Here is a 12617-nt window from a genome sequence, read left to right on the forward strand (position 1 = left end):
AAAAAGTGTAAAAAGCTATTTTTAGCATATAGGTCACAGTCAAGGTCACAAGATCATTGACCTTGATGTCATTTGAAAGGACTCTATTAGTGGAGTATGCATACCAAATATGAAGTCCCTATCTCCTATGGTTCAAAAGTTATGACAAACAGTGGAAAAAGCTATTTTTAGCATATAAGTCTTAGTCAAGGTCACAAGGTCATTGACCTTGAAGTCATTTGAAAGGACTTTATTAGTGGAGTATGCTTACCAAATATGAAGTCTCTATCCCTTATTGTTCAAAAGTTATGGCCAAGGTTAAAGTTGACAAACAGACAAACAGATAAACAGACAAACAGACAGACAGGACAAAAACAATATACGCCCGGGATCTATCGATCCGGGCGCTTAAAAAGTACCCTGCATATTTAAATGTAAATTGGTTGAAATTAGCCCAGTGGTTCTTAAGAAGTTAATGTGAAAAGTTTGCAGATAAACAGATGGACAACAGAAATCAGTACATTTCAGAAAACAGTATGCTTATAAATAGTTAATCAAGGTGCTTTGGGTAGCAAAATAAAGCTAAACTGGTATATCTAATTCATCCGCAGAGCTTAGTATATTTCAATATGCACAACCTTTTCAACTCTTATAATTATTTTTTAAAATTTATATCACCATGTCTCATTCAAGGGAGAACTAGAGATATGATCAGATGTATATCTGTTGAATATAAAATATGTACATGTATTCTGTGTTTTTTTTAGTAATTTGTTTGTTTGTTGTGACAGCAACTGTTATGACAGCTTTTGGCAAAGGTTGAAGTTTCTCAAATGTAAGTCAAACTCCAAGGTCAAGGTCAAAGGGTCTAAATTGTTGGTATCAAAGGGAAAGTCTTGTCACAAGGAATACACATGTGAAAAAAGGGAGAAATCCCTAGAACTTCCTCACCTGTTCAAAAGTTATTGCTAAGGTTAAAGTTAAATTGGATTCAACTCTAAAGTCTAGGTCAAAAATAATTATACCTGTTGAAAGTTCACAATGATTACACATGTAAGAGCATGAAAGTCCTAGCACCACCTGTTCAAAACTTACCCCAAGTTCAAGGTATTTTTCTTGTAAAATTGGGTCAAACTCCAAGGTCAAGAGATCAAGAGGTCAAAATTGGTGGTACCCATTAAAAGGTTTTGCCAAAAGAAATTTACCTATGAAATACTGAAGCCATGTGTATAGCCCAATCCACTTAAAAAATATGGGCAAGGTTAAAGTTTCCGTGGACAGACAAAAATACATAAACATAGGAAACAAAATATGTATAAATGGTCAAATGAAAAAATTTTCTACTATTATGGAGTCATAAGATCAATTGTCATTTCAGGTACAGGGAGTCAGTGGCTATGGAGATCAGACCCCCCCCCCTGGAATTAACAGTTATTTAAATAAGACTATATATGTACTGTAGAGAATAAAAATGACTTTGGACATCCTCCCCCTTAGAAAACAGGGACTCCACCATCATTGTTTTTATTATTATTTTTTATTTCCATCTCAGGAAATCTTGGGCTGATTTTTTTGACTGAGGTGTGACACCCCCCCCCCCCTTTCTGAAAAAAAAAATTCTGGATCTGCGTCTGTTATATACTGAATGTCCGCAACGGGAGATAACTTGACAATGTGAAATTTGTCGACTGTGGCATGCGATGATCTTTGACCATGTTGACCCTTTTTGAACTTCAACCTAACCATTTGCATTTATTTATTTTTATGCAATCTATACTAAATCTTGTACTTACCGAATGTCATAGGTCGTGACAACGAATTCATGAAATATAATCCATATAATCCAATTAAAACACAAATGATTTTAACTGACCACACTGCATCATCAGCATACATGTGCTAAATAATCTCATTCGACAAACCTTTGCTGATTCCGTTGCCAGTATGAATTGGCCGAGGTGTGCCGAGAGGTGATATCTATAAATATGATAATGGGTGACGCAAACCCAATGTGAATGTAGAAAATAAAACTGTTTAGTACAAGAACAAATTTCAAACTATCATAATAAACTAAACTATGTTTTTTAAAAAATGTGAGGGTGAGAGAGAGAGTGTGTGTGTGTGTGTGTGGGGGGGGGGGGGGGGGTAGGCATTTACAAATTAATCGGGTTGTATTTTCAATGGGTTTTTTTCCCGACCAAATACTAAAATCAGTTTGCACATTTTGATAAATTCATCAAAAACGCTTTGTACTAAAATAATATTTTATGTCGTTGAGAAAGTAAATTTAAAAAGTTCCAAATTATGGGAAAATTATTTATTTGAATCTAATTAAGTAATTTACTTCAATCATTAATTAAATTCTGTTATTTCAGACTGGTTATGAATTAAGTATTTTAAAATACATATGTGAGGCTCAGAGTTGATATGGTCATCTGAAAATTTTATGTTCAATTTGACGAATACATGTACGGTGATAATTATAGAATTATTTTGACTTCTTCCTTGGAAAGTCCAATATGAATGAGTGTATATTTAGAGGCAAACACCATAGTGCGGGTATTACTGTCTCATGACAGCATCTAGTTTTATTCTGGTGACATTTTCAAGGGTAAAAATGATACTATATTTACTTGAGTTTACTTCCAACATTGTCTGAAGCTTGTTCAAGAATTCACGTGCACATATATACAAAGGCACAATTTATCTAAAATCACTTAAAATACACAGATTATGTATGTATCATAGTTTTTACATTCTAAGCTATGTTAAGAAAGATCAAGGTTAAAATTCGAGGTGGACCGTATAAGAAGTTTAATTGAAACCTCATGAAAAATTTGAAGAGCCACAAACATCAAATTTACAACATGATTGTTAGCAAATAACAACTTGAATTCATTTATTTTATTAATTATGTGTAAAATTTTATAAAATTACAATACTTGATATCAATAGAGTCGAGCAGTAGAGGACATAGCTCATCAAAACTGACGTCACAAGCCATAAAATGATGCAGAACAAATAACCCAGAGGACTAGATTCACTGGTTTAATACAAAAATGCTTGAATGAATATGAAATCATCGCAATATTTTTTACCTGATCATAAAAACTAAAAAAAAAAATCGATAATTTATCAAATATAATGTATATGCACAGGGACAAGGAATGAAGAGAATATCGCTAGAATGATAAGAGTATTTGTGATTTACATCAAAGATGCAAGGGCATAGACTATTTTGTTTTTGCTGAAATATGGAATATCTATTGCTTACAAAGTGCATATTTTGAAAAGTGCTGGGAGCGGATCCTGGTCTGCAGTTAACAGTATGTATAAATATTTTATCTTTTTAACAGAATTTAAACGAAGGGAATTTTTTAGCTATCGTAGGGCATAAATGTCAGTACTTCCCAAACATCACATACTAGCTTCCAGCGTTTTTGGGTAAACAAAGTAAACATCTTTTAATGTGTCTGTTTTTTTAAATTAAAAAAACAAATTTATGCCCTTGCACTATCCTCATTTCCTGCATTCAGCTTAACAATTCTATTTTTATACTAGTCAAGTGACAAACAGCTGATACATATGATAGAACTGGAACTCTGTGCGGCCCAGCCCTATCCATTATAAATAGTTATATTACATTTTCTACATGTTTTCAGTTACTTTGTTTCAACTTATTAAAAGGGAATTACACATGAAAACGGTGCTAAAATCAAATTTTACATATCGGTCAACTTAGCTGAGTTCATATTTTATGGAAAATTCATTCAAAATCATCTTTGTTCAAATTGATTTTTAAACAGATACATGTATACTTATGAAGTGTTAGTTGAGTTACTGACAATGCATGTTTCTAATTTCTTTAACTAATGTCACTGATTTTCATTTAAGAAAAAGTGGCTATGACGGCAAGTTTAAGTTCAGTGTATGGTAGAATATTTAATGCATCATATGCAGTAGATGGAATAACAGAATGCTTGACAGGAGTTGATCGGAACTTAGCTTGCACTGAAAATCAGACCAATCCCTGGTTGAAAGTCAATCGAAACAACACTAGCACTGTGGATAGAGTTTTGATTTACAATAGGCAAGACTGCTGTGGTAAGAAATAGTTAAATACTGACGACAATGTATTTCAGATAGTCGGCGTGAGAAGTTATATATTTTATCTTGAAGCTATTACTATCATGTGAGAATTGTAGCCAAAATGTGCAAATTGCTGGATGAATGCATAAAAAAACTCAAAATCTTTTTAGACCAAAGCTATGTATGAATGACACGAGAAAAAAACTTTAATATGCATATGCATGATCCTTTTTATTTTTGTGCAAAATTTTATGCTTTCTCTTCTAAAATTCTGTTTGTTTTATCATTCTTTTTACAGGAGAAAGACTATATGATGTACGCGTAGATGTCACCGAAAATGGACATAATGTTTCGTGTGGTTTCTATCCCGTACCAGCCGCCAATGGAGACCGTATCCTGTTTCTGTGTGAAAAGGAGACGAGAGGGAGTGAAGTTATTATTTCTATTTTATCAAAAGATGGACAACCCGACTTCCTTCAAGTTTGTGAAGTAGAGATATATGGTCAATCTTAGGAAAATATCATTATTCACTGACCTTACTTAAGATGATAAAATATGTCTTTAAACGTCTTTTTATGTAACTGTATACAATACTTTTTGATGAATTTGCTTACATTCAGTATTGAAGCGTACAGCTGTATTTAAAAGGGGTTTCGCTATTATTTAGGTTGAGTGATTTTAAATGTCATTGTATATATCATAAATCCTTTCTAGAAAAGTTATTCAACAATGAAGGATATGTGCTTTTATAAATAGTGCTAATGGCATAACGTTGAATGTCACTACTGTACCAAAAATGTGTTGAAAATCCAAACATTTACTGAAGAACTTGATAATTTCTGACATAATGATGCCGTTGTTGATGAAAGTGCCATTAAATGATATCATAGCTTTCAAGTGCTTTTGATATTTTTTCCTGACAATTTTTTATTAAGAAATTGGTGGTTGTTTGTTTTATTTTTGCTATTTTTTTCTTTGCCAATTCTTCAAAAACATTGTTGAAAATACAGCTGGTAATGAGAATTACTGGCATTGACCGTGACTATTAACACAAAGTTCGAATTATGTGTAATGCACATGTCAATAAAAGGCAACTTAAAATATCTTTTTTCCAAGCAAATCGTTTGATGTGCATTTATTGATTGTAAATCAAAATACATAAAGTATTTGAAAATCGACTCCTCTGTGGCATGACGTCGTTATTATAGGAAATTTTACTCTGCATTAAATACTGCGGCATATTATCTATATGTATCTTTTATGATTAAAATCTCTAAAATTAGGTATGACCACTCAGAATAAAGGAAGGATTTTGTAAATTATGAATATAAATATTTTTTAAAATGCTATACATTTGCCTAAATGTCCTTCTTCCCCTAAATAAAAATAAACATTTTTTTTTGTCGTGTACACAGTTTCACAGTTTCTGAAGCTTCATGAAAAGGGGGAAAATTTTAAACCAAGGCGTTTTCTGACAATATCAACAGGTGTGATCAACAGCATCCTTTCAATTACTTCTAAGTGTTGTTAAAGCGGATATTTGATTTTTTACGTCCTGATCGTTCTATATTTTGAGTACTAACTCACTCTTTAGATTTGGGCAAAATCCGCTCACTCTTGAAAAATGGATTTTGATTTTTATGCACTTATCTGCACCTTCCTTGAAGAAAAGTGCGGAGTGGAGATCATCTGAATTAACCATACTGATTATCATTGTATTAAATATACATGTACATGGATTGCGAACAGTGAAACAATGTCTACAAAGATATTAAATATTTTTTGTGGAAATATTCAGGTGTTTTTGACAATAGTATCTTTGTTCATCTATACCAGAGCAACGTGGTGTGGAAAGTAAGTATCTAAATTGCAATATTTGAAAAAAGAAGTATTTTGAAAATATATCTCGTCTCCTTTAAGAAGGCGTCAAGCATTTTAAAGCTAGAGTAAATCTAAAATAACTTCATTCGAAAGGTAAATGTAACCATATGTCTGTATGTATAATAAGTTTTCCTTTTCCTACAGTTATATTCATTTGAATGAAACTAAAATGTAAATTATTGTTTTAATCATTATACTTGTGCATATAAATATTAATTGTTCAAATTATAGATTTTATTATTTGAAAAAATAGGTTTACTGGAAATGCATATCTAAAAAAAAGTACATTAAACGACTTATTGAAATTCAAGCAGTATCTGTATGACTGGACATGTATTGATTTATTGATTAAAATAAGAAAACTTGTATATTTTAATTTTTTTTGTGATTTTATGTTTGATAATTGTAAATTTAAAAGAATGTTATAAAAACCAATTTGAATAACTTGAATATTAAACAGATGTTCTGATGATTTTGTTTTATTTTTTAGTGAATGTTGCTCTGGTTTTATATGGGATCATGGACGTGATAGCTGTATACGTATGCGTTCATCACTGACTTTATCTTTAAGTCCTGAATTTCTTTATTCAGCACTTTTTTTAATATTATTCATTTAGTCTTTTCATCTTCAAGTAATATAACTATAATAATAATTTGTCTTTCTTATTTTAAACTCAGTTGATAGTTTATGTATCTTTTTTTAAATGTGGATCAAAATATTGACTGAATATTCCTTTTGATTAAAAAGTCATTATTATTGTGGAACAAATATCACGTCTAAAGAAATAACACAAATTATTTTAGCGTGTATGAGTGGATATTTTGGAGGAAATTGTACTTCGAGATGCTCTTATCCAAAATTTGGGAAAAAATGTCGACAAATTTGCAATTGTTCTCAAAGTGATTGCAATCCTGAACATGGCTGTAGAATGTTATCTGAGGGTATATATATTCTTATATTGATTAATAATATTATAAAATATGGACTCTTTTTGTGTTGAATATGGTTTGCAATTCACCAAAAAAATATCAATATTGACCGAGGCGAAATGGAGGTCAATATTGATATTTTTTCTCGTAAATAGCAAACCGTATTCCAATACCAAAAGAGTCCATAATTGATTTTATACATTGAATCCTGCATGACGACACCATATTCATTTGCGATTTTCTGCCGTTGAAAAAAAAAACATGTCCAGATTACAGTTTGTAAAGTCCATGTTTTCCTTTCCGAGTTTCCCAATGTGTAAGACGTCCAAATGTTGAAAAATAATCCTACAATAGGTCTGTCGAACATTATCTCTGCTAAGATACTATAGCTTACTGCTGCCATTGCAACGATTGATTATGACGTCACAATTCCGCTGCAAATGCACTGACCCTTTGGTGAATACGGCCTCAAATGCAGTGAATATGTAGTGTCTTGAATTGTTTGCGCTGGTATAGATTATATAAGGACTATAAATAGACTTTATAATAATTTCTTATATTGTTTAATGAAAAAATCAACATACTTTTGTAAGTATTTTTGAAAAAAAAGGCATTCAAAAATTATCTTGACTTCCCTACCTTTAGATTGCGACCTTGGATTCACTGGTTCCTATTGTGAGCTTCCATGTCGCTATCCTTCATATGGATATTTATGTCAGGAATTCTGCACTTGTGAAGAAAAATTTTGCAATTCTTCAACGGGATGTGAAGGTAAAACTTGATCATCTGAAGAATAAGAGCAGAAAAAAAAAATATTTTTAACGGTATTTCATAGCATTGACACTATGAAATTCTATTGGCAAAACCTTCTGTATTTTTTTCCAAACTCAAAGAATTGTCTTTCTGAATTGTCTTTCATGCAGTTGGATCGCCAAAATTTGAACCAGCCTCCCAATTAGCAACCAAGATATCAACGAATACAATCTTGTCTTCAACTACAAGTATATAGCTAAGAATATTTGTAATATAGATATTGATTATTGATTGACTGCGATAAAGTTATTCATCTTAAGTGGGCTGGATTTTACTTGTTTAAAAAAACAATTTTGTATTAGAAGGGAAGTCTGCATACGGCAATATATTATGAAGATATACTGTAGATACTAGATAAGATACACAACTTCTGTATTTCTGTATTTTGATTTTAAAATATTTCAATAAGAAAAAGCGTTTTTATAATACATATCACTTGGACATGATAATTTGAGTACAATATATATGTATAATAATTAACGTATTAAAACTATACGATTTTTATATACTTTTAATTCTCCATTTATTTTCTGTTGTCGACGTCGTAGAAGAAAATCGACATGGGTGTCAAAATAGCACTAATATCCATTATTGGAACACAAATAAGAAAAGAAACTTACTGGTTTTTGGAATAACATTTTTCATGTCTTTGTCAATTTTGATGATGGTTATATACCTTTTTATAAACATTAAAGGGTCAAGAACCTTTTATACAGTATTAAATTGATGAAAAGATTATAAGAATGATACAAATGCAAACAGATTACAAGATTGAGATGGATCTCTTCTAAAACTTTGTACAGGGAATAAAAAATATTGCCTTCTGTACTTTTTTGATTTGATTAAACATTCAATTAGTTGTCCTCATACATGTATGATTATATCACTTGTGGTTCTCAAGTAAGATATCATTATAAATGGTTGTCCGCAGTCAGGTTCAAACCCTAACAATGTATATACTGGTACATTACCAAATTCAGCTTCAAGTTACATATATTTTCCCCTAGATGATAGGTATTTTTTTTCAAACCTGGACAAAGGGCCTGGTATCTGTTATCAAGTTACTTATTAATAGTGAAGTAAAGATGAAGAGATAAAAAATACTACAAAAATACTCTCCGTTTATTTTCTGCTTTAAGGCTTGCTTGAAGTGACCATGTATGCTATACTGCTCTAATTTCTTTTTTTTATTTCAGTTAGTTTCCTGATCCATTTTTTTACGTTTTAGAGCAGCTACACCTTTTTTTAAGATATGATATAAGTTGATAGAATTGTTCTTATTTATAAAGTAACTGTTCTACTTTATATATAATACTTGAAAGAATAAGTTATATACAAAATAAAAGAAATAATGTTTGGCTACCTCATATATTGTCAAAAGGTAAGTTTTATTCAAAGCATTATATGAGAGGGAAAAACAAAATTAAAAATATTATCAGTTCGGAATAATGTCCTTTTATTTGGTTTTATCTGTTAATGTGTTCTGGATTAAAACTTTTAAGAGATGCTACTATAATTATATACGAGTACATGTGCTTGTTGAAAAGACCATGGCGATGGAACAAGTTCTTTAGCAAATGTATTTATTTGTCATTTTCTGATTTCGTCCTTATCTAAGGTTGACATTGTGGAATTTAACAGTTTAGAGTTTTCAAGATAATGATAATCAAAATTAATTTGTTGTACATCACAAAGAGACATAGATATCAGAGCAACATGTCATCAGACCTTAAGACAGAATTAAGAAAAGTTGAACAAGGTTAACGTTTTGAATCATCGGAGAAAATGCACTGCCAGGTGTTTATGGCCTCAGGAGCTATTAAACTTCATTTCGGTCATATGAAGGGCATATTATCGCATTGTTATTCATATTTTATTAGAAGATCAAAAATTAAACTTGTTCTGAAAAATATCACCAAAATTATGAATATTTATAAATAACAGCCAGGTCCTTATTAAATTTTATTATACCTCTATTGATACATGTAATACTCGAATTTGATTGGCTGGTAAGAAAACTTTAAGACACAACAATGACTCCAAATGGTAGTGTTTACAGCAATACTGACCTAGGAATCATTACACGTGGGATATAATGACCCTGCCATTATTTTTAATGACTGCTAAAAATGACTGCTTAATCAAAATTCGTTTTTGAGTAAAGTTAATGCATAAAATAATAATTATTCGGGAAAAAACCATGTTTTTAAAATTGTGCTTGGTCTGTTTTGCATTACCATACATAATACGGTAAAATTTTATCGTCACAATATTATGAATATATCGTTTCAATATATCGTTACAATATTCAGTTCAATAGAATGTAAAGGCGGCTCTTTAAAGAGTTGAATTCTGTGTTAGATTTTGACTGTATAGAGGAAAAGTAATCGTTAGCTATAACAATGTATGTCCAGTGGCGGATTTAAGGGGGGGGGGGGTGGCTCACCAGCCCCCACCCCTCTAAAATTGTCAAAGTTAGCGTAAAACACAGTTTCGTCTACAAAATGTAAATATGTCTACTTGGTACACCTCATTTCTACCCTTTAAAATCTCTAAAACCCAGGAGCTTCCGGGGGCTTCGCCCCCTGGGCCCCCATCAGGGCTTTCCCCTGGACCCACTGGGGGCCTCAAGGCGGCCCCCAGACCCCTTGCCTATTTTTGGCGCCCCCTCTAACTTCAATTCCTGCATATGCGCCTGATGTCGCTATCAACTAAATATTGTTTTAATCAGTAAATCATGATGCAGAAACTTACACGACTTGCAGACGTCAATGTAAACAACTTGGCAACTGCAGCGAATCCCGATCCCGATCAAAGAAAGAATTGATAACGCTTAGAAATTCATACTTTTCAATATGTATCGGTATAATAAAACAATTAATTACCCCTTGTGAGTTCAACATGGTGAAATAAGGACCCTCGACCTGGCCCACTCGATGACCTGCCCTGACCTCGGCCGCGTAATTAATTGTATAATGATTAATGTGTAAAACATTTATCCATATGAGGCAACTCAACAAATTAAACGTTAATCAAATCACGATCTATATTTAGTGATAAGGAAAGTCTTTATGTGTTAACATGTATGCAAGGAATAAATATAAAAACAAATTGTACATGTTGCTAAATTAACTAAATGTCAAGTATATACTAAAGGCTTTACACTTATCATATAATATCAAAGTATATATAGGGTACAACAACCCAAATCAAATGCATGTAGAGCAGCAACATTAGTTACATACATGTATTTATGTACACATGTACAGACCTGATTGGAAAAAAATAGATTCTCACAGATGAATGCACTAATATAAATATATTTTCATCAATTGGGTTTTAATAAACCCACAAAAGTCCATTGAACTCATTTGCATTTGCAATTATATTTTATACACTTTTGAGCGCAAAGTACATGGGGTGGAAAATGTTCTATACGGGTATTTGTATTCAGATACCCTCTAAGACGCAACACTGTATTTAAATAGTACTTTGTTAATAAATTCCGACATTGTAATTTTTTTTTGGACAGTCTCTTCTAGGACCAAAGTGAATAATTCATTAGATACTTTTTAGGTAAACGTATTGGGGGGATGTATGCTTATCAATATAAGATGATATTTTAATCAAACATGCAACAATGTGCTAAACGGACTTTTCTAAAACAAACTAGTAAATGTACACGCTCAAAAATAAAAGGAGAGCATAATTTCATTCTGGTGACATTTTCAAGGATAAAATATTTGCTTGAGTTTGCTTTCAACATTGTTTAAAACTTGTTCAAGCTTCCATGGGCATAATCTATATGTATCTGATATCACTTAAAACACAGATTGTGTATGTATGATAATTTTTCCCTTCATATTTTATGGAAAATTCATCTTTGTTCAAAATGATTATTAAGCAGATACTTAAGACGTATTCTTTGAATAACTGAATATGTATGTATATTATTTCTTTAACTAATGTTACTGTTTTTAATTTAACAAAAACTGGCAATGACAGCTAAGTTCAGAGTACGGTGCAATTGAATACGCCATCTTTCATGCTTCATATGCAGTAGAGTGTGGAATAGCAGAATGTGTAACAGGCCGAGACAATGATGTGAACTTAGCTTGCACGAAAAATCAGACAAATCCATGGCTGAAAGTCAGTCTTAGCAAAACAAGCACCATGGAAAGAGTTTTGATTTACAATCGACAAGACTGCTGTGGCAAGAAATACTTTAATGTTGAAGTACAAAAATATTTATGATTATAACGTGTAAGTGAAATGCAAGGTTTCCATTTTAAAGAAAATTAACCATGGAAGATCTCCATGTTGCTCATGTCCATTTCACTCATTGTAAGAAATAAATAAATTATAAGCGTGTTTGTCTAAGATTCATCTTTTAATTTAAGTTTTATTTTACGGGTGAGCAGTTTTCAAATTTGTTTCTAAAAGATATTTAAAAGAATGCAAAATTTTATTCAATAATTGTGTTTACTTAAAATTATACTTTTTTACAGGGGAACGACTACATGAGGTTCGAGTAGATGTCATAGACAATGGACGTAATGTTTCGTGTGGTTTTTACCAGGGACCAGCCGCCAATGGAGACCGTATCCTGTTTCTGTGTGAAATGGAGACGAGAGGGAGTGGTGTTATTATTTCTATTTTATCAAAAGACGGACCAACTGATTTCCTTAGTGTTTGTGAAGTTGAGATATATGGTCAATCTTAAGACCTTACTAAAGCTAATAAAATACTGTAAAAGTAATTTTTTCCGCTTGGTATTAATTTATGCTATATAAGCAGTCACACATTTTCCGCGGAAATTTGTCCAATCGTACTGATTATAGATGCGAGGAATAAAGTGACAGTCTAAAAAATTCCGCGCAATTTTCTACTTGCAGATTTAAGAGAAATTGTGATTCCGCGGAATT

The 12617-nt window shown here is 31.8% G+C and overlaps 1 protein-coding gene across 1 annotated transcript; it reads left to right on the forward strand.

Annotated features, from left to right (window-relative positions):
- Window positions 1-3872: 3872 nt before the first annotated feature.
- Window positions 3873-12415, forward strand: LOC134248062 (fucolectin-like). The gene is made up of 2 exons (XM_062730796.1): window positions 3873-4083; window positions 12201-12415. Exons 1-2 carry the CDS (start codon window positions 3885-3887, stop codon window positions 12413-12415), a joined length of 414 nt encoding a protein of 137 aa, XP_062586780.1. The 5' UTR covers window positions 3873-3884.
- Window positions 12416-12617: the final 202 nt, after the last annotated feature.

Source organism: Saccostrea cucullata, unplaced genomic scaffold (genome assembly GCF_032062105.1).
Source record: "Saccostrea cucullata isolate Sc308-1 unplaced genomic scaffold, CSIRO_AGI_Scuc_v1 ctg1768, whole genome shotgun sequence".
NCBI lineage: Eukaryota > Metazoa > Mollusca > Bivalvia > Ostreida > Ostreidae > Saccostrea > Saccostrea cuccullata.

Bases quoted from the DNA above. Each gene is read 5' to 3' on its own strand.
- LOC134248062 (XM_062730796.1), top strand. From the start codon at position 3,885: ATGACGGCAAGTTTAAGTTCAGTGTATGGTAGAATATTTAATGCATCA. The intron at 4,084-12,200 runs GTAAGAAATAGT...ACTTTTTTACAG, and splicing joins CAATAGGCAAGACTGCTGTG to GGGAACGACTACATGAGGTT.